The 26,010-nt window shown below is 37.9% G+C and overlaps 1 protein-coding gene and 1 pseudogene across 2 annotated transcripts in view; one reads left to right on the top strand and one right to left on the bottom strand.

The window, feature by feature from the left end:
* SLC25A12 (solute carrier family 25 member 12) overlaps positions 1–26,010 on the bottom strand; it is a 130,258-nt gene that overhangs the window by 46,592 nt on the left and 57,656 nt on the right. For both annotated transcript variants that reach the window (XM_022570035.3, XM_089916671.1), the window contains 5 exons: positions 20,740–20,821; positions 19,300–19,458; positions 16,201–16,253; positions 15,874–15,954; positions 14–154 (listed from right to left, as the gene is read on the bottom strand). In XM_022570035.3, the coding sequence (XP_022425743.1) occupies positions 14–154; positions 15,874–15,954; positions 16,201–16,253; positions 19,300–19,458; positions 20,740–20,821 (516 nt within the window). The remainder of the gene's footprint in view (positions 1–13; positions 155–15,873; positions 15,955–16,200; positions 16,254–19,299; positions 19,459–20,739; positions 20,822–26,010) is intronic.
* On the top strand, positions 22,514–25,550 carry LOC149748573 (small nuclear ribonucleoprotein E pseudogene; annotated as a pseudogene).

Below are 26,010 nucleotides of genomic sequence, written 5' to 3'. Positions count from 1 at the left end.
GGAATCTACTCACCTTATACAGACCAAAGAGTCCCAGGTCCCGGAGCACATTCAGGGCACTGACCCTGGGTCCTGTGGTGATCTCTCCAGCTACCTGCAGGCGAATCTTGACTATCTCCAGAGGGTTAGTAAAGATGACCTGAGAGCCACCAGCCTGCAGGCAAGAAAGGAGAGATAGAGCAGATTTCCAAATCAGCCCCACCGGAAGTACAGGCAAGAAAAATCCGGAGATGCCTCCACATTGTACCACTTTACGCTTCCCTCTTCACGGGGGAATGAGAGTCCGATGCTTTGGCCTATGCTGGAGGGGCTCACAGGGATGGCCCGAAACTCTGTCTCAAGCTTTGTTTCTATTTGAAATGTCAAGAGTGTTTCCCAGAGCAGTCTTTCCAGGGTTAACCCGGCCATATGCAAAATGGCAAAACTAATAAACTCATTTGGAAAACAAAAGTGAAGCCAGATGTGGCAGCATGAGAGCCAATGAAAGGGAAAGAGATGGTAGAAGATTGATTGGTATCTTTTACCACGCTGGAGCTAAAATTCGGATCTACAACAGTTTCTTTCCTCTTCTTAGCAAGCATTCTCCTTAGCTCAACCACCTGCTTCTGCTTCACTGGACTGCAGAGCAATTAACACAGAGGTGTTTCTGCCCCACAAAGGTGGCTTAAGTCAAAGGGGAAAGTCTCCCCTAGTTCAAATTCTAAAATGTACTATCCTGAACAAAACTCTGAGACAGATCTACAACTACACCCACACAAAAGAAGATAATTTGGAAGGACAATTGCAGTATCATTTCAAGACCAAGCCAGAAACACTGTTCAAAGACAGAGCTGGAAAATGGAACATCTAGTTACCATGAGAACAAGAGGGCAAATCAAAGCCACACTCCACACTCTCTAGTGGTGGGTGACTGACAGAGATATTTGAATTTGGCTAATGAAAGTGTATTTGCACCTGAAATCTGTTAACTAGTGGTGGGGGGGAAATGTGTAACAAAACTGCTACCAACTCCTTTTTTGGTTTCTGTGAGAAAGAAAAAAAGTGTTTATGTGTATGTGTGTACATATGGATATATAAAAATAAATAAAAATTTAAAAATATATATATACATCTCCATTCATGAAGTGAAAAAAATCTCATTTCCACATCTTCATCTCAAGTGTAGCTGTTTACATTATATAATCAGAACCACATTCGTATAATCATATTACATTATATAATCATAACTTCACTGTAATAGCATGTCACATGTGAAACAGGAAACGGGTACCTCACTGGTGATTCTAATTCCACAGGTATGGGTGGACTACAAACAACACCCATAGAACTCACAGCAGGGGCTTCCCTGGTGGCAGAGTGGTTAAGAATCCACCTGCCAATGCAGGGGACACGGGTTCGAGCCCTGGTCCAGGAAGATCCTACATGCCGCGGAGCAACTGAGCCCGTGCGCCACAACTACTGAGCCTGTGTGCCACAACTACTAAAGCCCGCACGCCTAAAGCCTGTGCTCCGCAACAAGAGAAACCACCGCAATGAGAAGCCTGTGCACCACAATGAAGAGCAGCCCGTGCTCACCGCAACTAGAGAAAGCCCATGTGTGGCAATGAAAACCCAACGCAGCCAAAAATAAATAAAATAAATTTATAAAAATTAAAACAATGGGGCTTCCCTGGTGGCGCAGTGGTTGAGAGTCCGCCTGCTGACTCAGGGCACGCAGGTTCGTGCCCTGGTCCGGGAAGATCCCACATACCGCAGAGCGGCTGGGCCCATGAGCCATGGCCACTGAGCCTGTGCATCCGGCGCCTGTGCTCCGCAACGGGAGAGGCCACAACAGTGAGGGGCCCGTGTACCGCCAAAAAAAAAAAAAAAAAGTAAAAATTAAAATAAGTTATATAAAAAAAAAATACTCACAAGCAACATTCAATGCCACCTCAGTACTCTACCTTCACCCACACTCCCGTTCATTTTTTCTAAAACCCACAGCCCTCCCAGACCCCCTTTTCCAAGGGGGAGCAACAAGTCCCAGCCCATTCTCCTAACTGGCCAGGGGCTATAAACCAACTAAATACTCTTGTTCCAATCCTGATCCCTTATTCCTATCAACATCCACAACTGCCAACAGTGACACAAGATTCCTTTCTTCTTTGTGAGACACTTACTGTCTTGGATTCCTCAGGGCCCTAATCCTCTTTTTGTCCACCAAACACAGAGGGTGCAGCAATTTGCTCTCTGTGGACTTCCTGCGACTCCCAACTCGACACAATCCAGACCACTGGCACACAGGCCCCTGAATGACGACTGACCCAATTTTACATGTTGGTTTGCCTGTGTTTCTCTCTCTCTTTTAATCTAGGGCACTGCCGGCAGGAGGAAGTATTTCAATGTTTCAGTCGAAGCAAACAATACTTTCAAAAGGATTGCTGGGTGAAAAATTATGTCAAAATGATAATCCAAGTAATTGCTCCCCGTAGCTAGCATTAAAGACCAAACCAATCAAAAAAGTTTACTACTTCCCTGAAATCTCTTGTTTAAATAATTGTTGCAAAGGCTATCTTTGGGGAAATGCGCTTTATGTTCTAAACTAAAGCAGATTAAATTAAAAAAAGAACAATTTTTATTATAATCCCCCAAATTTGCCACCACCAGATGATGTCAACCCCTGGGCGCTACTCATTAAACATGGACGTTATGTTTAAATAAACACAAGGTTCTTTCATGTTTTTAACCATTAGTAAATTATAACATCCTGCAGAGCAGGAATACTCCAACTAGCGCTCCCCCCAGCCACAGCTCCCTCCTCCTCGCTCTCTCACAGACCCTTCTGGAAATAACTGCCAGGTTACTGAGGTTTGTATTTCTTTAACAACTCTTCAAATTTCTTTCTACGGGTACATGTAATAGGCTTTCAATTAGAACAGTACACAACTAAAAGAAGGACACACAAACACATTAACCACTGCACGCTTTGAAGATCTGTTACCCAGCACATATACTAAGTCCCAGCAACGCACTGGAAACAACCACAAAACTAAACATACATATACATATACATATACATATACATATATATATATATGAAATATAACAAATGAGTGTGTAAACAATTAAACAATGACACTATGATCAAGGCACACACCGTGAGTTTGTTTCACACCTATGTATGTACTCTACTATGACTGAAGGAGAAAATTTCTACCAAGTTCATAGTCTGTATATGCTTTAAAAATTAATAATCATTTTTAAGAACTTTATGATAGACCTGGGAATATGTAGACAAATATTATTCCAGATGAAATGGAACAAGACCCCATGGGGCACTCCTAGGTAAAAATCCTTTCTGGGTCCCCTGTTTCTAGTTTGTAGGAAATAGGCTTCATTCAGCCTCCTTGACCTTCCCTTAGTTCCAAAGGGCAGATTCAAACAGTTGCTTTTCAGGGAAGGGAGGGAACACAGAAACAAAGCAGGAGCAATCAAGAAACAATACTGCAGCCATGGGGCAGGGTCCTGGTGCCTCCTCAAGGAATATACATAACAAAATACCTTTGAGTTCTTCTGCAGGAACTAAGGCCCCTACCCAGGTGGAGGACGGTAACTTCAGGTTGAGCACAGGATTCCTGGAACACTGCCTGGTTATCTCACCACCAACCAATCAGAAGAAAGGTACACAGTCAGGAAGACTCTGACCCCCCTCCCCAAATGATTCACCCTTTAAAAACTTTCACGGTTGAGCAGAATCTTTGAAGTTGGTTTTTGGACACGAGTCTGCCTTCTGCCCAGACTGCCGGCCTCCTAAAGCAAACTTCCCTTTTCCAACCAACACTTGCCTCTCAAGTACTGGCTTTCAAGAGGCGAGCAGCTGAACCTGGCTTCAGTAATACAGAAACACTGAGTAATAAAGATTGCTATCTAATTTGTCTAAAACTTTGGATATTTTATAACACTTAAAGGAAAACATACAAGGCAAATACAGATTGTCTTTTTTTTTTTTTTTTTTTTTTTTTGCAGTGTGTGGGCCTCCGTTGCGGAGCACAGGCTCTGGACGCACAGGCTCAGCGGCTGTTGCTCACAGGCCCAGCCGCTCCGTGGCATGTGGGATCTTCCCGGACCGGGGCACGAACCCGTGTCCCCTGAATCAGCAGGCAGACTCTCAACCACTGCGCCACCAGGGAAGCCCCTCAGATTGTCCTTTTTTAAACGCTGAGGTTAACCACTCTCATACATATTAAACTGGGAACAGGGGGCAGGGGGAATAAGATTTGCAATTAATTCAATCACTCTGATAAGAAATGTAGTGACAAAGAATGAGGATTATGATGTTATCACATCCTTAACTTTTTCCCCTCTGAGAAACAAACACCAGGAAAATATCATTTTTCCTCTATATTAAGATGCTACTGATTATTAAGTGATACCATGAATTTAATAACAGCTTTCCACAGGGAAAAAACACTACTTACAGTAAATATAATCACTTAATATACAGAATTTCAGAAATGTTAAACTGTGAAATAAAAATATAATTTTCAATTTAAAAAGTACCTGTATTTTTACAAATATGCTAACGTTTGCTATTTTAAAAAGCAATAAAATTAAACAGAAAAAAAATTTTTAATGCCCATAAGTAAACAGTTAAGTAGAAATAATTATATGCTCTTAATCAGGCAATAAGATTAGGTAATAAATCATGCCAAGTGACATAAACAGAACATAAAGTATTAGGTACCCATTGATTACAAATATATCAAAATTTACCTAAGTTTATCAAAACCAGAATAGCTTTAGAGATGAAAACATTGGTTGCTCCCCTGGAAGGAGAAATAAATACCTAGGAGAAAGAATTTGCAAAGCATATGCTATTATATCTTTTAAATTCTGAATCATATGAATGTATTAACTATTCAAAAACAAAAAACAAGCCCCCCACGAGCACCACAAATAAGAAACAGAACTGGCCTTAGAAACAATGGCTCTTTTTACAGACTAGGTCCTCTCTCACACATTCTTCCCCATGGTAAACCTGGTAATTCATACACTTTAAATGAATTTTTAAAAACTAGTTAGCACTTGTTATCTGTGGATCCAAAACTTTTAAAAGGCTTATCAACATACACATATATGAACATCAAAAAAATCTAACCAATTAAAGCTAGTGATCTGAAATAATAGACACAAGATAAATAAAATTTCAGGTTAAAGCATGATGATACGCAACTATAACATAAATATATATGGACGTTTAATGTGTGTGCATATGTATGTGTGTTCATGTAAGTATGCAAGCATAAAGTTAAGACCACACTGGTTCCTGGGGATGGGAGTGGGAGAAACTATTTCCAAACAGCTCTTTAAAGAGATGTGCAAGCTCAGCTTGCCAAGGAAGACATGGCTTAGGGAGCTGGCTAGCTACCAATTGTGGCTCCCAGGATTAGTAAATGCTCCAACTAACAAGTGGACCTCTTGCTGCACCTATATGGGCATGGGTATGGGTGTGTGTGTGTGCCCATGTACACATATAGGCCAAAGACAGAAGAGTAGAAAGATTCCAGGTTTGGAAGGCTGTTGACCTATATGGTCGTTAACTTTGTAACTTTAGATAGGTCATAACCTTTCCATTCCTTGGTTTCCTAATATGACAACAGAGATTCCAACAACCTCACAGAGTTCTTGTGCACTAACCTAAGGTGAGAGCGCTACGCAGATTGAAAACACCTGCAGCATAACGGGGTTACATCAGTCCTTTGTTGAGCAATAAATACATTTTGAGTTTTATGACTTATCCATTCAGAAGTATCTACTCCCTGAAAGAGGTAATGTGATCAGTCAGGTAAGTGCTCTGGCTAAGTTTAACAACATAAAAACCAGACAGATGATTAGAAAATACATGTAGGTCAGTTCCTTTAGACTTTTAAACTTTCTGCTTTGCTGACTCAGAAAGACATTAAGTTTTTTCCCACTTAGGTTTATTAATGTGTCTAAAAAACTCTATATCATCTTTTTCTTTTATAAAACCAACACAGAGACTATTAAGATAATTAGTAGGCAAGTCACAGCCTGGGAAAAATATTCATAACACATACACCTGACAAAGGACTGTATCCATGATTTATAAAGAACTACAAATCAATAACAAAATATGAATAACCTAATAAAAATAGGCAGAAGACTGGAACAGATACTTCACTGAAAAAGATGTAAAAAGCCAATAAACACATGAAAGGATGCTCAATATCTTTAGTCATCAGGGAAATGCAAATTAAAACCACAGCAAGATATCACTTCACACCAAGCAGAATGACTAAAACAAAGACTAAAAATATCAAACATTGTTGAGGATGTGGAGTAACTGGAATATTTGTACACTGCTGATGAGACTGTAAAATGGTCCACCCACTTCAAAGAACCAACAGGCAGTTTCTTTTAAACTGAACATACATCTACCCTAGTCTACTCTTAGTCACCCAAGAAAACTGAAAACATATGTTGACAAAAATATTTGTACAAGAATGTTTATAACAACCTTATTTATAATAGATAAAAACTGGAAACAACCCAAATGTCCATCAATAGAAGAATGGACAAGCAAATTGTAGTTAATTCATACCATGGAATAATACTCAGTAAAATCAAAAACAAACAAAAAACCCAATACTGATACCCACACAATAACAAGGATGACTCTTGAAAACACTCTGTTAAGCAAAAGAGGCCGACCATAAAAGAATGCATTTCGTGCGAGTTGTTGATATGAAATCCAAGAAGGAACAAAACTGTTGACAGAAATCAGAACGGTGGCTGCCTGGGGGAGGGGAGGAATGACTGACTGGAAAGAGGCATGAATTAATTTTCTGGAGTGAAGTGTTCTTTATCTCACTCTTGAGTGGTGATTTCATGGATGTATACAATTGTTAAAACTCATTAAGCTGACAGCTAAGTTTTTTTAATACATTAATTATACCTAAATAACATATATATGTATATATATTCAGATATATGCTAAATTTCTATGATATATATCTATGTAATATTTTAAAAAAAAGAAAGAAAAGCCACTACAAAGTTGAATGGTCTCATCTAGATTTACTTTGACACATGGAGAAGGCCTTGATTTGATTCCCTAAGACAGCATCATAGAACAAAAGGAGCTGGTCTTTTCTTTAAAATCAAAATATTTGGGTGTACATGAAAACTGCAGCATATATTAGCTGTGTGATTTGGGGTGAGAGTTAGCCTGTCTGACCCTCTGTTTCTCATCTACCCATTTTACAGGAGGTGGTAATAGTGCATGTTAAGGTAATTGGAAAAATTCTAAGTTGACAACGAAGTATTGATATTATTCCTGCACACAACAGATACCATAATTAAACACTCAATTATATATATATATATATATTTAATAAATTTATTTATTTTCATTTATTATTTTTGGCTGTGTTGGGTCTTCGTTGCTACCCGCAGGCTTTCTCTAGTTGCAGCGAGCAGGGGCTACTCTTCGTTACGGTGCGCGGGCTTCTCATGGCGGTGGCTTCTCTTGTTGTCGAGCACGGGCTCTAGAGCACGTGGGCTTCAGTAGATGCAGCTCATGGGCTCTAGAGCACAGGCTCAGTAGTTGTGGTGCACAGGCTTAGTTGCTCCACAGCATGTGGGATCTTCCCGGACCAGGACTCAAACCCGTGTCCCCTGTATTGGCAGGTGGATTCTTAACCACTGCGCCACTAGGCAAGCCCTAAACACTCAATTATATTTATGTCTGATATGGACATGTAATATATGTATGTGTAACATATATGTATACATTTATACATATATAAAGGGAGACTTTCTAAGAGAAAAATGAAAACATATGGCCTGACAAGAACGGCTTACCTGTGAGAACAATGAGAAAAATTATTTGAAACCTACTGTTACATATACATTACTCATAAGCATCCATAACAGATATTTACTGAGTAACTGTATCCATATGCATACACTCTTATCTCATCCCCACCTAAAGAAGGGTGGAGAAATTTAATCTAAAGTTCGAGTTACAGATACAACAACAAAAAAAAAACATATCACATCTAAATCATAAATTCTGAACTATTAAGTCTTTTTTGAGAAGATTTTAATATAGATAAAATAAGTTTGGTTAATGTTCCCAATGAAGATTTAAAATTTGAAAACGCACACTCTGTTTATAATTCTGTTCCCAAAGGTTATATCTATTTCCAAAGTGAGAAGCTCCACTGTGATTTTCTGCTGCCCTTAGAAAGTGAGAGCTGCTTGCATTTCTAATCAGGAAGTCAGAGCCAACAAAACTTCCATCTGGTTTAAAAAAGAATGTGCATCATATGGTCACCTTATCTATGATAAAGGAGGAAAGAATATACAATGGAGAAAAGACAGTCTCTTCAGTAAGTGGTGCCAGGAAAACTGGACAGCTCCATGTAAAAGAATGAAATTAGAACAGTCCCTAACACCATACACAAAAATAAACTCAAAATGGATTAAAGACCTAAATGTAAGGCCAGACACTATAAAACTCTTAGAGGAAAACATAGGCAGAACACTCTATGACATACATCACAGCAAGATCCTTTTTGACCCACCTCCTAAAGAAATGGAAATAAAAACAAAAACAAACAAATGGGACCTAATGAAACTTAAAAGCTTTTGCACAGCAAAGGAAACCATAAACAAGACGAAAAGACAACCCTCAGAATGGGAGAAAATATTTGCAAACCAAGCAACTGACAAAGGATTAATCTCCAAAATTTACAAGCAGCTCACGCAGCTCAATATCAAAAAAACAAACAACCCAATCCAAAAATGGGCAGAAGACCTAAATAGACATTCCTCCAAAGAAGACATACAGGTTGCCAACAAACGCGTGAAAGGTTGCTCAACATCACTAATCATTAGAGAAATGCAAATCAAGACCACAATGAGGTATCACCTCACACCAGTCAGAATGGCCATCATCAAAAAATCTACAAACAATAAATGCTGGAGAGGGTGTGGAGAAAAGGGAACCCTCTTGCACTGTTGGTGGGAATGTAAATTGATACAGCCACTATGGAGAACAGTAGGAAGGTTCCTTAGAAAACTAAAAATAGAACTACCATATGACCCAGCAATCCCACTACTGGGTATATACCCTGAGAAAACCATAATTCAAAAAGAGACATGTACCACAATGTTCATCACAGCACTATTTACAATAGCCAGGACATGGAAGCAACCTAAGTGTCCATCGACAGAAGAATGGATAAGGAAGATGTGGCACACGTATACAATGGAATATTACTCGGCCATAAAAAGAAACGAAATTGAGTTACTTGTAGTGAGGTGGATGGACCTAGAGTCTGTCGTACAGAGTGAAGTTAAGTCAAAAAGAGAAAAACAAATACCGTATGCTAACACATATATATGGAATCTAAAAAAAAAGGTTCTGAAGAACGTAGAGGCAGGACAGGAATAAAGACGCAGATGCAGAAAATGGACTTGAGGACACAGGGAGGGGGAAGGGTAAACTGGGACAAAGTGAGAGAGTAGCACTGACATATATACACTGCCCAATGTAAAACAGATAGCTAGTGGGAAGCAGCTGCATAGCACAGGGAGATCAGCTCGGTGCTTTGTGACCACCTAGAGGGGTGGGATAGGGAGGGTGGGAGGGAGACGCAAGAGGGAGGGGATTTGGGGATATATGTATACATATAGCTGATTCACTTTGTTATACAGCAGAAACTAACACAACATTGTAAAGCAACTGTACTCCAATAAAGATGTTAAAAAATATATATAATGTGTGTGCATGCGTGTGTGTGTGTGTGTGTTTATGTCTGTACATGCACAAAAGCACACCTATAAAAGCATTAGGAGGAAATATACCAAAATGTTGACAATGAAAAATAAAACTTTCATTTGGTAATATCTCTGCTCAAAGCAAAACACCGGAAAAAATTAAGGTTAAAAATTTGTGTGAAAGATCAAAGACCTAAATGTAAGATCTAAAACTATAAAACCCTCAGAAGAAAATAGAGGTATAAATCTTCATGATCTTGGATTAGGCAATGACTTCTTAGATATGACACAAAAAGCACAAGCAACAAGAGAAAATATAGATAAGTTGGACTTCATTAAAATCAAAGTCCAGTTCTTCAAAGGACACAGTCAAGAAAGTGAAAAATATTTGCAAATCACGTATCTGGTAGGGTACACTAAATATATACAGAACTCTTGTGTGTATACAGAATACCCTAAATACATATAGAGCTCTTACAATTCAATAATAAAAGACGAACAACCCAGCTAAAACATGGGCAAATATTCTGAATAGATCATTCTCCAAAGATAAACAAATGCCAGTACATTCATGAAAAGATGCTCAACACTGTCAGTCATTAGATCACAGTAAGATACCATTTCATACCACTAGGATGGCTATAACGAAGAGACAGATAATAATAAGTATTGGCAAGAATGTGGAGAAATCAGAACCCCCATACATTGCTGGTAGGATTGTAAAATGGTGCAGCCACTTTGGAAAACAATCTGGCAGTTCCTCAAAATACTAGTTAGGGTTACCATATGACCCACCAATTCCACTCCTAGGTATATACACAAGAGAAATGAAAACATATGTCCACAAAACTTCTTACATGAATGTTCATAGCAGCATTATTCATAATAGCCAAAAGGTGGAAACAACCCACGTGTTCAACAACTGATGAATGGATTAAAAAAATGTGGCATTATCTGTATAATGAAATATTATTCAGCAATAAAAAAGGCCTGAAATACTGATACATACTACAATGTGAATAAACCTTGAAACGTTACACTAAGTGAAAGAAGCCAGACACAAAAGGCCATATATTGTTTGATTCCATTTATATGAAATGTCCAGAAATGGTGAATCTATAAAGACAGAAAGTTTACGAGTAGTAGCCTAAGACTTGATGGGGAGAGGGCGGGAAAATTGGAAGGCAATAGCTAAAGGGTACTAGGTTTCTTTTGGGGATGAGAATGTTCTAAAATTGACTATGGTGATAGTTGCACAGCTCTGTGAATATACTCAAAACTGCTGAATTGTACACTTTAAGTGTGGGGAATTGTATGATATGTGAACTCTATCTCAATAAAGCTGTTATTTTAAAATTTTTTCCTGAAACATAGCAAGCATTCGATGAATGAGAGAATGAATGAAAGACTGAACGAATGGAAACATAAACCAAGTATGAAAGAATATAGATTAGAGACAGAAATGGTTTGAATCTCAGTTTTTCCATTTACTAAGTGCTTGATTTCACTGAGCTTTTAGTTTCTTCGACTCTAGCTGGGAATAATGAGATAATGCCTATAAAGTGTTCAGTCCAGTGCAAGAGGCTCAAGAAACGGTAGCTATTATTACAATGAATTATAATCATAAGCACGTACTTTCTTTGGTGACATGTAGAAGTGAAGCAAATCACGATAAGGAATTCTACTTTCAAATTACCACAGTGGAATATGATTAGATATAAGATTAGGTTTTATCTGGTGAGAATGGTCAGAACTACCCTTTTTCTATGAGATATAAACATTTCCTAAGTCTAGTTCCTTGCACAGGAAGAAACTCTATAATCCTTCTCAGCCTTGACAGCTTGTTGGATGAGAATGAATAAATGGAAGAAAGAATGAATGAAAACATACCAAATATGAGTTAATAGAGATTTGGAGACAAAAGTGGTTTGACTCTCACCTTTGCCATTCACTAAGTGCTAGATCTCTCTCAGGTTTTAGTTTCTTCAACTCCAATTGGGAATAATAATGACAGAATGCCTATAAAATGTTCAGCCCAGTAAGAAAAGTCCCTACCGCTCATTAGCATTCTAGCAGATTAGAGCTACAGTAAAAGCAAAAACCAGCATCAATGATAATAGTAATACTGTAGTTAAGTTGAGTGGTAGGCTCATGGATGCTCATTTTATTATAACTTTTTGTTTATATAATGTGTTCTCTTTTGCATATATCTAATATCACATACTTTTAAAAACAGATCACAAAATAAAACAAACAACAAAAAAACACATAATGCTTAAGGACTGGATATTTTCATTTCTTGGTCACCTCAATGATCTAGTTAGTGTACATCATTTTTCCTAAAGGACGGCACAGTCATTTTCAGAGCAGTAGAATTTCCCTGCCATATGTAGGGAACTCAAGACCCTAGTCCTAGCTGATTCTTCTGCTACGGAAAAAAAAGCTATAAAGTCAATACTAACTGCTCAGTTTGAGCCATTTCTTCTGAATTAATCTGCATTAGGTCAACACATTAGGTATTGGGCTGGCAAAAAGGTTTGTTCAGTTTTCTCTGTAAGATGGCTCTAGTAGCTCTTAGTTGCCTTTAACTTCATTCAAAATAATTTTGTTAGACTGTATGTGACAGCTGTCATATCAGCATGCATTTAAAAAAAGACTTGTCAAAATTGGTGAATTTTTGTGTAGGCATTTTAATATCGAAGATGGAAGAAAAAAAGCAACATTTTTGGCCTATTATGCTTTATTTGTTATTTCAAGAAAGGTAAAAACGTAACCGAAATGCAAAAAAAGATTTGTGCAGTGTATGGAGAAGGTACTGTGACTGATAGAACGTGTCAAAAGTGGTTTGCAAAGTTTCGTGCTGGAGATTTCTCTCTGGACGATGCTCCATGGTCGGGTAGAGCAGTTGAAGTGGACAGAGATCAAACCGAGACACTGAGAACAATCAACATTATACCATGCAGGAGATAGCCGACATACTAAAAATAACCAAATCAAGCGCTGAAAATCATTTGCACCAGCTTGTTTATGTTAATCGCTTTGATGTTTGGGTTCCACGTAAGTTAAGCGAAAACACCTTCTTTTTTTTTTTGTTTGTTTGTTTGTTTTTGTGGTACGCGGGCCTCTCACTGTTGCGGCCTCTCCCGCTGCGGAGCACAGGCTCCGGACGCGTAGGCTCAGCGGCCATGGCTCACGGGCCCAGCCGCTCCGCGGCATGTGGGATCTTCCCAGACCGGGGCACGAACCTGTGTCCCCTGCATCGGCAGGCGGACTCTCAACCACTGCGCCACCAGGGAAACCCCGAAAACACCTTCTTGACCGTATTTCCGCATGCAGTTCTCTACTTAAACATAATGAAAACGTTCGTTTTTAACACAAATTGTGATGGGTGATGAAAAGTGGATACTATACAATAATGTGGAATGCAAGAGATGGTGGGGCAAGCGAAATGAACCCACCAGTCACACCAAAGGCCAGTCTTCATCCAAAGAAGGTGATGTTGTGTATATGGTGGGATTGGAAGGGAGTCCTCTATTATGAGCTCTTTCTGGAAAACCAAACGATTAATTCCAACAAATACTGCTCCCAATTAGACCAACTGAAAGCAGCACTCGACAAAAAGCATCTAGAATTAGTCAACAGAAAAGGCATAATCTTCCAACAGGATAACGCAAGACCATATGTTTCTTTGATGACCAGGCAAAAACTGGTACAGCTTGGCTGGGAAGTTCTGATTCATCTGCCGTATTCACCAGACATTGCACCTTCAGATTTCCATTTATTTAGGTCTTTATAAAATTCTCTTAATGGAAAAAATTTCAATTCTCTGTAAGACTGTAAAAGGCACCTGGAACAGTTCTTTGCTCAAAAAGATAAAAGTTTTGGGAAGACGGAACCATGAAGTTGCCTGAAAAATGGCAGAAGGTAGTGGAACAAAAGGGTGAATTCGTTGTTCAATAAAGTTCTTGGTGAAAATGAAAAACGTGTCTTTTATTTTTACTTAAAAACCGAAGGGACTTTTTGGCCAACCCAATACATCTTTAAAATTGAGTGATGTCTGGAAGAACAGCTGTACTCCTCTCACCCGGTGGCACTGACAGCATTCAGCCAAACACCCACAGGACACTCCACATTCCATCACCACCCGTACCCAGGATCCTGAGGGTTGGGTTCTCCTGATCAGCCTCACGGGCAGCCACTCTTCCTAGTGTTTATCTGGTGGCTGCTTACCATGTTTCATTCAGCAAAAAGAGTATTCCTATATTCCACAGTGCCTGATATTCTATCAGCAGAGACTCATCCTTTTTGTTTAAGGTTATTCTCTGTTGAAATATGTAGACTTTTGGGAGAAGTAGCAGATTGTGCTTTAACAGTCATTTATACTGTAGTGTGATCGAATTCGTCAGTAGAAACTCAATAATTATACATTTTCTTTCCTCCCCGAAATGAAGAGATGTAGAGGAAAGAGGGAAGCAGAAAGTGTTTGTGGTGAAGAAGTGCATACAACCTAATCATCCTCCTATAGCCCAACCTGACTATTTTTCACGCTGTCAATTTCCAGCTAGACAATCCATCAAAGCGTCCAGAAATGAGTCAAAGCGTCCAGAAATAAATCTCTTAAGGAAGAGATTCAGACTGTCAGCACAACCTCGAGGCACCCCAGACTTCAAGAGAAATTCCCAAAGTTCAAACCTAGAAACAGGGTCAATACCTAGGAAGAACAAAGGAACCAAATACCTGATTATAATTTAACCACTTAGGACACATGTCAGACAAGGGAACAAGTCAGGTTCATGGGCAAAAACCTCCGGATATTACAAATGGAAACAAATAATTAGTTACATGGAACACAGAGAGCATGACTTGGAAGATTTCTGACAAACGTACACAGTGTTGCAGCAAAGCTGAGTTAGGAAATTTCTTAACCAAATTAAAACTAAAACGACTGAGAAAAAGAATATTTATGATACACAATGGTTCTTTCATTAGAAGAGAAACACTTACAGCATCTAATTGGGGTAAAGAGGAGAAACAACAGTAAGAACTAAGCAAAGGTCTTAGTCTATGTCTATTATTTGTCCTCCATGAAAAAAGTTAGCCAAAGACATGAGTTTTCTCCCTGAGAATGCACTTGGGCATGTGTGCAGGTATAGCGGCAAATGCACATAAGTACACACGCACGCGCACACGCACACTCACACAAAGGGAGTGCGCCAAGCTACCTCTTCCATAAGAACTTTGGTTGCAGAAAGATGAGGACCCAGGTATGTGCCAGGCTGACAAATATCATGAAGGAGAATCCAGAGCACCCTCTCTCTCTGACCCTCAGGGAATCTTCTCTGAATTAAAAGCTGCAAAGGTCACTGACCTCATCGCCTCAGGTTCCACAAGCAACTGAGGAGGGTTTAGCCAAGACTGTCAGCCAAGTCAACTGGAAGTCATTAAGGGTTTCAGGGACAAAATGGACTAAATAAATCTTAAAAAAAATCATGTACTACCAAATGTGAAAGGGACGCCACAAATAAGATGAGTTGAGCTGAAAACTTAGATTTGAGAATTGGTCTAAATCCAATGTCATGCTCACACTTTAAAGACAGAATCTCTGAGTTCAGACTTGTCAATAGCTTCAACATAGTTATGGTTGTTTGCTCTGGTCCCTAAAAGGAGGAAAATTATAATTATACCACAATGGCTTACTCAATCCTATACCTAAAATACAAGGGTCCAATTAATCAGTCACCTCACACTTAATTTAAAGTTCCAGTCAATGTAAATATAGGGTAACCCTACCCACTACTCTGTTTTCTGTGGTATTTAAAAAGAAACAGAATTAGAACTCTAAAAAGTGTAAAAGGTAATGTTTTAGGAGCTTCTAAGAATACTACCTCTACAAAACTACCACCTCTTTTCTGCCTCAAAACCAGTGAGATTATGCAATGAAATTTTAAAAATCATTCCTTATTATCACTGAGAAAACCTGCTTAGAGTCCCTTGAGTTCAGGGGCATGTCACTCAGATAGTATATCCAGTGTGCAAAAATCCTAAGGAACATATTTGCCATGAGAAATCATCAGTATTAATACTTACACAACCTCCAGCAAGGACTTCTGCTAAAAGTGGAATGGAGCCATCTCTCCTGGTAAATTTGTCCCGGACAAAATCATTGACCTAATTAGAAAGACAACATCAGTTAACCAGAATTCCCAATCATTACCTTTAGTGGTACATTACTGGTTTTCCCAAATCAGCAAAATATTTGTCTCATATAAAATTTAAAATTAGCAAATGACTACAAATAAGTTTAAAATTTTACAAGTGCCTTGATAGTGTGCTAGTCTTACCAGCATCAGTTTTCACTTTTGGCTTAATGATAATCTAAACAAATGACCTAAGTTCAATGAGAAAGAAACTTACAGTCAGTTTAATGGCCTTTTCTGGAGCAACCCCTATAAGTTGTGGTATCAGACCTAGGTAAACAGAGAGAATCATTAGCGGTATAGATGTACTAGACGTGAATACACAAGCCCAACAAGGTGGTTTCCCCCGTATTATTTACCCGTCAAACATTTTAGGGTTTTTATTAAAATGGGAAAAGTGGCTTATCCTAAAAACTATGCATATGTATATAATAATTATTCATGTCAAAACAATGTTATACTTCTTGAGGCTATAAATCCTTTTCTTAAGCATGCCTCCTTTAAAGCCTGATTATCTAACACCTCCCAAAAAGTAAGAGGAAAGAATGGAACCCATGGATCTTGTCTACTCCCAGAACACTGCCAATAGCAGTGAAACCAGATTACCTCCCTTTACAACCAACAACATACTAACATACACAGATGCTTTAGAGAAGTCGATGTTGTATGCTTGGAAAAGCTCTGCAAAGCGTCCTGTTAAGTAGACCCAGATTTTGCCACAAATGATGCTACCTGCGTAATAGCATACAGTGGCTTGGCTAATACAGAAAACCAACTCCCATCGTTTTCTCTTTACAGAAACCCAGAATTCAGTACTCATTTATTTAAAAGAAAGCCAAAACTGCAAAGAAAAATGCAGTTTTAAGTAACATTTAATGGGTATCTTCTACAAGCAAAAACAGCCCATTGTTAGCCTATTTGCTAATATATGTCAAACTTAAGACATTTCAAAAGATTTCTCCTAAAACAAAGGAAATCATTATTCTTAGAAAGTTAAATTTTCCAGGCTGGCTGCAAAAGAAAAAATATATAAACAACTCAACATCTGTAGCTATTCATAGGGCTCAACTTTCTAAAGCACACAGATTATCGAAATTGCTAAAATACATTTTTTGCATACATCTTTTAGAGATGCTAACAATAAACATACTATATCCTTTAAATCACCCAGCCAAGGGGAAGTTATGTATGTGTTTGCATGCTTGCTGCTGATCTTAAGCCTACTTTGAGGATACTGCTGAGTGATTTTCTGCAAGTTGAGAGCCAGCAAGTAATCGTACATACAGCCTACTGTCAGTCAAACTGAATTATCAGTGACAAACACAAATCTGCACACACCTTTAATGGGTAGCAAACTGATTTAAAAGAATAAATCAGCAGATGGCAGTCTTAACTTTCTAACTCTCATGATTATCAGGCCCTATTACTTTTAAGCTGACTCCCATACAGCCGTGTCAGCATGTGTGTTTGTTTTACTACTTGTCTCAATAAGGCTCACGGAATTTTAATAAAGTATTGATTTATGTCATTTTATCATTGTTGCCTATAAAGAAATTTAGGCTAGTCTGTCAACAATTTTGTCAATCATCTGACAAAATAATGGACCACTCCTAAGCAATATATGACAATCTCAACAATCACAGTGTTCAGATACAGGACTCCTACAATCTCTCACTTAAAGGACTGATTTTATCAACTCACATTCTGAATCAAGCTAATGATCCCTCCACACCCTCCACCCCCAACTTGCTATATTGGACCCATTTAATTAACATGACATCTCTCCCAAATGAAATCTTCTGTAAGCATCCATCCATTGAGGAGGCTAAACTGTGAGGTGTATGTCTAGGTTCCTTCTCTTTTAAAGTATACCAAGGAGGAAGAAAGATTCTTACTCAACAAAGAAAGACTGGAGATGTCAAAGAAGCAAGCCACCATAGCGCCACTTAATCCTCAGATTCCCTATTAAATAAAATCTAGATATGCAGTGTTTAATATAGTCTAAAGCAAGCACTCACATGCACAGATCTGCATTCTAACAATGCACACCTCTTCCCATGGAGTAAATGTCATACAGCTAGATTTCAGATGGGCTAGAGTTCTGCATATCTGAATAAAATTCATCACATTCTTTCTCAGGAGCAGGGTATTGAGCCTAGTTTGATTCCAGAACAACTCTCTTCTCTTGTTCTATACAATGCCAAAAATGAACATCCTCATGACCCTCTCCTTCAAGTATTAAGTATATTAGAACTACATTTTCACTTGAGTATCTGCACATAATGCCAATCAGAAGTGTTTTTCCTCCTGGTCATGAGCATAAAGCTTTGCTCAGGCCCAGTTTTTCTTTCCGAGGAAGAGGTTCTAAGCCAAACAGTTCAGCAGAGCTCAGAATGAGCTCAGGATTAATGGGACTGTGTGTGTGAACAAACAAGTACAGTAAATTACATAAATGCCCTGGAATTGAGCATGTAGAAAGTTTTTCAAAGAATTCCAAGTGGCGCCCAAAGGGATTAAAAAATTAATCTCCCTCCCAAAGGAAACCCTAAATTCTAATGTGAAAACATGTACATGAAAGTCTCCCTCTCCTAAGAGAACAAGTTCCTACAAAGCCGATGGGGGTGGGGAGAATTCTGCATGGGGTTGCTGCCTCTGATGCGGATAGCAGTGTGCTCAGCTTAGAGTTGGTGGTAACATTCCCTGCAAAAGAAAATCTCTCTGCTTCCACTCAGTGCCTCTGAACTACAGGGAGAAAAGCAGCAAGAATAAGACTTGGAGCAAAAAGGTTTTCTTTTCTTTCTTTCTTTCTTTTTTTTTTTTTTTTTAACCTTCAGATGACTCACTGGTCTCCCTAGAAGAGACAAAAATGTGCAATATTTCTTTCAGGTGAAACAAACAGAGTGTAAACTCACCTTCAAGTGGCAGCCTGGTTTCTATTTCACAGAGGAGAGATATATTTTTCCTCTCTAATTCTTTGAGAAAAGAAGCTCTCTATTTCTTAGCTCTCATCCTCGAATTCCACCTGCAGACATGTGCCTTAGTTTGTAAGAGCATGGTGACCACCATAGACCCATGCTGGGGAAAACACAGGCTTTAGATTGCAGGAAGAAGAAATAAAGACCTTGTCTGCAGACTAATATTGCGAGTTACCAGCAAGAATGTAAAAAGGGAAATGAGCAAGGAGGAAATAAAAAGAGAGAAACAGCCCTAGTCTGACTGAAAAGGCTATGCACTGATTTTCACAATCAGTGAGTCTGAAACCTGCTGCTGGTGAGATAAACTCACTAACTTCAGCAGCTGAGATCTGCTTGCTCACCCCGGTAGAGTCCAAAGAAGCCCTCATAACGCAAGACTTTCTTAAAACAGTCAAAGCTGTTTTTGTACATCAGCTCCCCGACAACAGAGCCGGTGCCACGCTGATTCTGCATGCGGGTCTTCACCAGGTCTATAGGGTACACCGCAGTGGCTCCCACAGCTACAAACGAAAACAATTGTTAGGCTTAAAAGAGAGCACAATTAAACGGAGAATCTGTAAGGACAGCAAATCTCTAAATCAAAGGACTAGAAAACAGAACACAGTATATATCCTCGCAAAAGAGATTTTACGTAATTTTCCCTTCTTCCATACACAGCTGAAGGATCACAGGCTAGCAACCACTGGGATCCATAAATACAGCTGCTTCAGAGAACAACTGTAATGGATTTTCAAGTCATCACCAACATTACATAATCAACACTCAATTTCCTTTAACAACATTAAACTCATATATAACATATTTCTTTATATTTTCCATTAAATGCCTACATATTATACAAGTTACCTCTTAAAATAACTATATATCTACACATAGGTGGCTGCAATTTTAAAATTTAGTTTACTACAGCATTTTGGTAAATTAACCTTAGTTACAACTATAATATTGGAACCAAATCTCAACATGACCCTCCCCCTACTCACAGCATTCGGTTTATAAAAATAAAAAGCCCAGGCTTTAGAATTTCTCAGGGACTGAAAAATTTATAACATGAATTAGAGTATTATATTTTTCAACTGTTGAAAACCAAAACATGCTTTGCAACTTCTAAAACAGATTGAAAAGAAAAAATAATAGTTTCATCAGTTTAGGCTTCTTTTGAAAAATCATAAGTATTTTAATCACACTACTAGGTTCTTCTCAATAAAGCAACTTCAGATTTTATACATTTTCTGTGGAGAGATTTAAGCAAAAAAAGCCTCTCAAATTTTGCCCAGGAGCAGGGAAGAGAGGTTCATTTTAACAAATAACCTTCAAGTCTAGATATTCTTCAGCCAGTAAAAGATGAGGTGGGGGGGGGGAAACAAGCAGAAAAGCAAAAGCGAATCACTGTGAAAGGTTGTTTTATTTCATAAGGTTCTGGAATTTGTACCCCAAATCTTGATCTCTTACCTGCCCTCACTCCTAACACCAGAAACACAGTCTTATTCTCCATTTCTTCGTACTGGCTTTAACCAGTATAATTAAGGGGAGTGCAGCACGCATCCAAGACTTTCACATGATTACAGAGGTTTTGTCTTGAAGACAGACTGGAGCCAGAGGGGCCATGGCTGTGCTATGACAAGTCCTCTGATCGTAGGTTAAAATAAAGAATACTTCAGAAAGCCCTGCAGTCGTGACCCTTGGGAACAATGAACTGAACCTTTGCTGATCTGTCCCGGTCTAGTGAGATAATATTACATGAACGCAAGCTTGAAACAGCACATAGACATGTCACTCACCTCCAGCAACTGAGCCCAGAGTGAATCTGTAAGCAGACTCGGCAATCTGGAGCCAGACAGGCCTGCCTAAACTGTGAGATTGCTGTGGGGAAGAAGAAAACATGTGAAAAATTTTGGAAAAGCATACGGCGAATGAAAAAAGCTATAATTTGGCTGTGTTAAGATTTTGAAATAGATACTTCTATTATTAGCATTTAAAACCCATATCTGGCCAAACAGACACAGTAGCTTTTTCCCCCCATTTGCACGAGCCTATTAATGCCTCATTTAGCTGCTACTACTGGGGAATACACTATCATTCTACAGAAGTGAATCTTTCAGGTAAGTAAATATTTCAGGTTTAAAATCATTTCCCCCTTCTTTACTTTAACCAACTTAGAATTTTAAAATCTTTCTAAAATGTATAAAAACTATCGCGATTCCTAAATCAGATAATATTGATCATAATTTTCCGCCTCTGATGACTGAAGGTCAACATATTCATGCGTCCATCAATTTCTGCATCGAGATCTAACGCAGCTGTTTGTGCTATCTTCCCACGCTTGACAACTATTACTTCTTTTACCAACAGCCTCCTAGTTTGATTTTGCCGCTTCTCATCTGTCAGGGCTGGAGAAATCACATAACTAGAATTGTTAGGATTATATGTAAAGCAAGGTCAAGGACTTCTCTTTTGGGCTAAAGTGAAAAACTTTAATAGCTGCTATTTCAAGGGTTCAGAGCCTTTGCCCCTTTATTTGAGGCTTTGAAGCTCAACCACTGAGGTTATCAATAGATAAGTATAGTATTTCTCACCTATGCTACTGAGCATTTGCTCTCCTAGACCTATGTATTCCTCAACTCTGCCTACGCAAAGAAAACACCTGAGGGACCTTAAAATATATATCCCTGAGGCCTGGGGTTTATAAATTTTTAAAAGGCTTCAAATCATTCTGCTGTGTAGTTAGGTTGAGAACCACTGTCCTAGCCATGTTTGTAGTTCTAACATAAAATCTATGTTGAAAATAAAGCTAATGGGAAAAACCTATTGTGGTTCAGAATGTTATTTCATTGGTACCCCACAGCATAAAGGACTTGAAATAATTTGTCTATATTAGTGTGTCAGTCTTTAATATTTTCATTATGAAAATAACAGTTATGTGTATAAACAGTCTGAAATGAAGGAATAAAATACTGCTTTATCATAAGAAAACTTGAAAAATAGCAACTTGAATGAGCTTTCAAAACACAGCATAATAAAAATGTTTAGATACTCTCACTAGAATAATTTAGAATAATTTAATGGAGAGGGACTCCTTGCCTAAAATCTAAAGGAGAGAAAAAAGTAAGCTAGTCTACTCTCATTTGCTTTCATTTGTACAATCTCTTCAAAGTTCAATTAAGGAAGCTAAATATGGCAAAACCAGATATTTATAAACAATTTGGGAAGCAGCCTACAGAAAGGTTTTATCTGTCTTCTTGTTTTGTAAATTTTGCACCACAGTAAGCATCATTTCTGTTTGAACAAAAGCATCTGATATCTAAATATTTAACGTTTGATTGTGATCTCTGTAGGCAGAGATCTTTAAAAGCTCATTATGCTTGTCATAGTGCTGTGGTTCAATATATTCTATAGTGAAGGAAAACAAGTAATGTTTGATGAAAAGTCAATAAGAAACCCTTGGAAAATCTGGCAATTAGTCAAACACCATTACTTCAAACAAAATCACTACATATTTTATAAATGTCAACTGTCCCAATATACCAACTTTACTATGATGAAATTAGGTGATAGCATACATCTATTACATCCAAAACTGAATTTAATACATGGAAGAAACCATCATAAAAAAAGGCGAAAAACTGCACAAAGACATAATCATGATTTTGTAGGGAATACATTTTTTTCCTAGCAAGTTAGCCCAAGCAACTGCATGGCCATCCATTACGTTTGATCTACATGCTGTAACAAAAGTGAGCAATTAACAATTTAATATTGATATTTTATTTGAAATTTAATAAGGGAAAGAGTAGAATATTTTAACAAAACCTTGAGTATAAGCCTAATTTTGACTCATTCACAGAACAGCAAAAAATATGCCGTCCACAAAGATATTTTTTGTTCCATTTATTACTATGATAATAATACTAACTTTAGACTGTTTAGAGATTTGTTGTCCCCCAAAAGGTGAAAGTACTTGACCAAGCACTCAGGACTGTTGCCCTGATGCAGCCCTCAGGGGTCCAGTGTTTTTCAATCTTCTGTAAATAAATTCCCTTGTGAGACCATAGAAGGATGCTTTACTCTCAGCAATTTCTAACCACAGTGAGACTACACTGTACTATTTTGCCAGTCAGTCCACTATACATACAAAGGTAAGATGGCCACACTATGGACAGGACAGGCGACTTGCCAAAGGTCTCACTGTGAAATAGGGAATAAGCAGAGCAACGGCCCCTGTCACTCCACTGCATTCTCCATTATAACTGAACACTCGTGGCAGGCAAAGATTGTAAGCACTTAACTCCAATATATGATTTCATTTATAAATTATATGCATGTTTTACTGTACTAATTATATACATAAAAATCTAATATATATTATTAAATTACATATAATATACATCTAAACATACAAAAATAGAAATTATAAAATAATGAGATGAAATAAAATGATTTTTTAAAATTTAATTTTGCATTTATTAATGCAAAACCCTTCTCGGTATCACTTTAAAATATTATATTAACTGAATATGCTTCAGTTAGTTTTTCAAATATTGAGTGAACACAATGCGGGTAATGAGTTAATTCTGATACTCTGTTTCAAAGACAATCCAGTTGAAAACAAACGCAATCTGTATCTCTGAGGTAAAGATGACGTTCAACATCACACATTTTAAAGAAATTCAAGTTATGGCATTTTGGCTTAGATTTTAAAATCTTTTATAACCAATGTGGCTGTTATACTACCTATATAGCATACATGTTTTTAACTTCTAAAAATGCACACATAAAACTTTTTTTCCGAAATCGAAGTTTCTCAGTCACAAAACTGGGTGAAAATAAATCCATTCTCGTAGATTATGAATTATTTTCAATCATGACTCCTTTCAAAAGAATATGTTAAATTTAAAACTCACTGACTAAAAAGAGCTATGGTCCCAAATATGAATCAAGTATTGGGGAGGGGCAAGATAAGGGTATGGGCCATATGATATCACTGATATGTGGAATCTAAAATACAACACAGGGCCTTCCCTGGTGGTCCAGTGGTTAAGACTCCATGCTTCCACTGCAGGGGGCACAGGTTTGATCCCTGGTCAGGAAAATAAGATTCTGCACACCGTGCGGCACAGCAAAAAAAACCAACCAAACAAACAAAAAACCCCGACACAAATGAACATTATCTACAAAACAAAAACAGACTCACAGATACAGAGAACAGACTTGTGGTTGCCAAGGGGGCCAGGGGGTGGGGAGGGGGGACAACTGGGAGTTTAGGATTAGTGGATGTAAACTATTATATATCAGATGGATAGAGTGTGTGGGATAGTGTGGTCTTTGTGAGCTTCCACCATGGCATACCGGGGCCAGGGCCAGAAGGTGCAAAAGGTGATGGTGCAGCCCATCAATCTCATCTTCAGATACTTGCAAAATATATCTCGGATTCAGGTGTGGCTTTATGAGCAAGTGAATATGCGGACACAGGGCTGTATCACTGGTTTTGATGAGTATATGAAGCTAGTATTAGATGATGCAGAAGAGATTCATTCTAAACCAAAGTCAAGAAAACAACTGGGTCGGATCATGCTAAAAGGAGATAACATTATTCTGCTCCAAACTGTCTCCAACTAGAAATGATCAATGAAGTGAGAAATTGTTGAGAAGGCAATGCAGTTTGTTTAGGTGTCCTTTGTTAGAAGTGTAACTCTAAAGCATTTATTCATATTGTTTTGCTCACCTTTATGTTATTACCAGATGACAATAAATGCTGTGGGATTGTTTTTATTTTTTAAAAAATGGATAAACAACAAGGTCCTACTGTATAGCACAAGGAACTATATTCAATATCCTGTGATAAACCATAATGGAAAAGAATATGAAAAAGAATATATATATGTATAACAGTCACTTTGCTGTACAGCAGGAATTAAACGCAACGTTGTAAATCAACTACACATCAATGAAAATTTTTAAAAAACTAAAAACAAAGGGAGGGTAAGTGAGTAAGAGACACAAGCTACTATGTATAAAATAAATAAGCAACAAGGATATATTGTACAGCACAGGGAAATATAGTCATTATTTTATAATAACATTAAATGGAGTATAGTCTATAAAAATACTGAATCACTGTTATACACCTGAAATTAATGTAATATTGTAAATCACCTATACCTCAATTAAAGAAAGAATCAAGTAACCACTAATTCTCTTATTCATACAAAAGCTTTCTCCTGTGTTCAAGCACATCTATTTTCTTTATATGCTCTTCCTTTAAAGAATGTTTATAAGCCCTAAAAAATCCTATGAGAACTGTAGGATTATACTGTCTTTAATTCTTAGCTAAAAACATCTCTAACTATAAATACCCAAATGCCTTTTGAAAATGCCACCTCTGCCCTTATTAAATTGCATTCTATTTTTTAAAAAACATACAATATACAGTTACTAAGGGGTTTTTTTTTTTAGGCTTAGCTATCACTATAACTTATGGTTCACTTATATTCAGGTATGTAAATTAATATAATTAATGCTATGGATTTCATTTCATGAATATTCATAAGTAGAATGCTACTGTAGCTGTCATCTCTATTAATGACTGTGTACTGAATTTTTTAGCATTTAGGCTGAAAGAAAATCTCAGCACTAAGAAGATCACCTACCGTGAGCAAATGGGCCAAAGGAAAAGGCACTCTTTTCCTTAAGGTTATGATTATGATCATGGTGATATTTAACAAGATTAATTAAGTGTTTTTCAAAGCAAAATAAGAGTTGAAAATCTTAAATGACTTTACACCTGCTGCCTAAGCGTATGTGTATGATAGGAAATGAGGAAATGGCTCGAGAGCTCATTGAGAGAGGAGAAAGTTCTTGTACTTTGTTGTTAAATGTACCTTATCCTATAAATGAGAATTAGATAAGGCAAGATTATGTCAGTTAACAAGTCAGGCACCCTGCCCAAACCAAGCTGCTTCATGGAGTATGCCAACCCAACGATGAGAACTCCCTCTTCCAAATGGCACACTATTGACGGACAGAAGAAAAGGAAGGAAAAGCTGAAGTCTTTT

Source organism: Delphinapterus leucas, chromosome 8 (genome assembly GCF_059928025.1).
Source record: "Delphinapterus leucas isolate spDelLeu-1000000601 "Yukka" chromosome 8, BTC_Dleu_Yukka2, whole genome shotgun sequence".
NCBI classification, from domain to species: domain Eukaryota; kingdom Metazoa; phylum Chordata; class Mammalia; order Artiodactyla; family Monodontidae; genus Delphinapterus; species Delphinapterus leucas.
The sequence above is the reverse complement of the archived record's forward strand: the minus strand, read 5'-3'. Positions and strand labels throughout refer to the sequence as shown.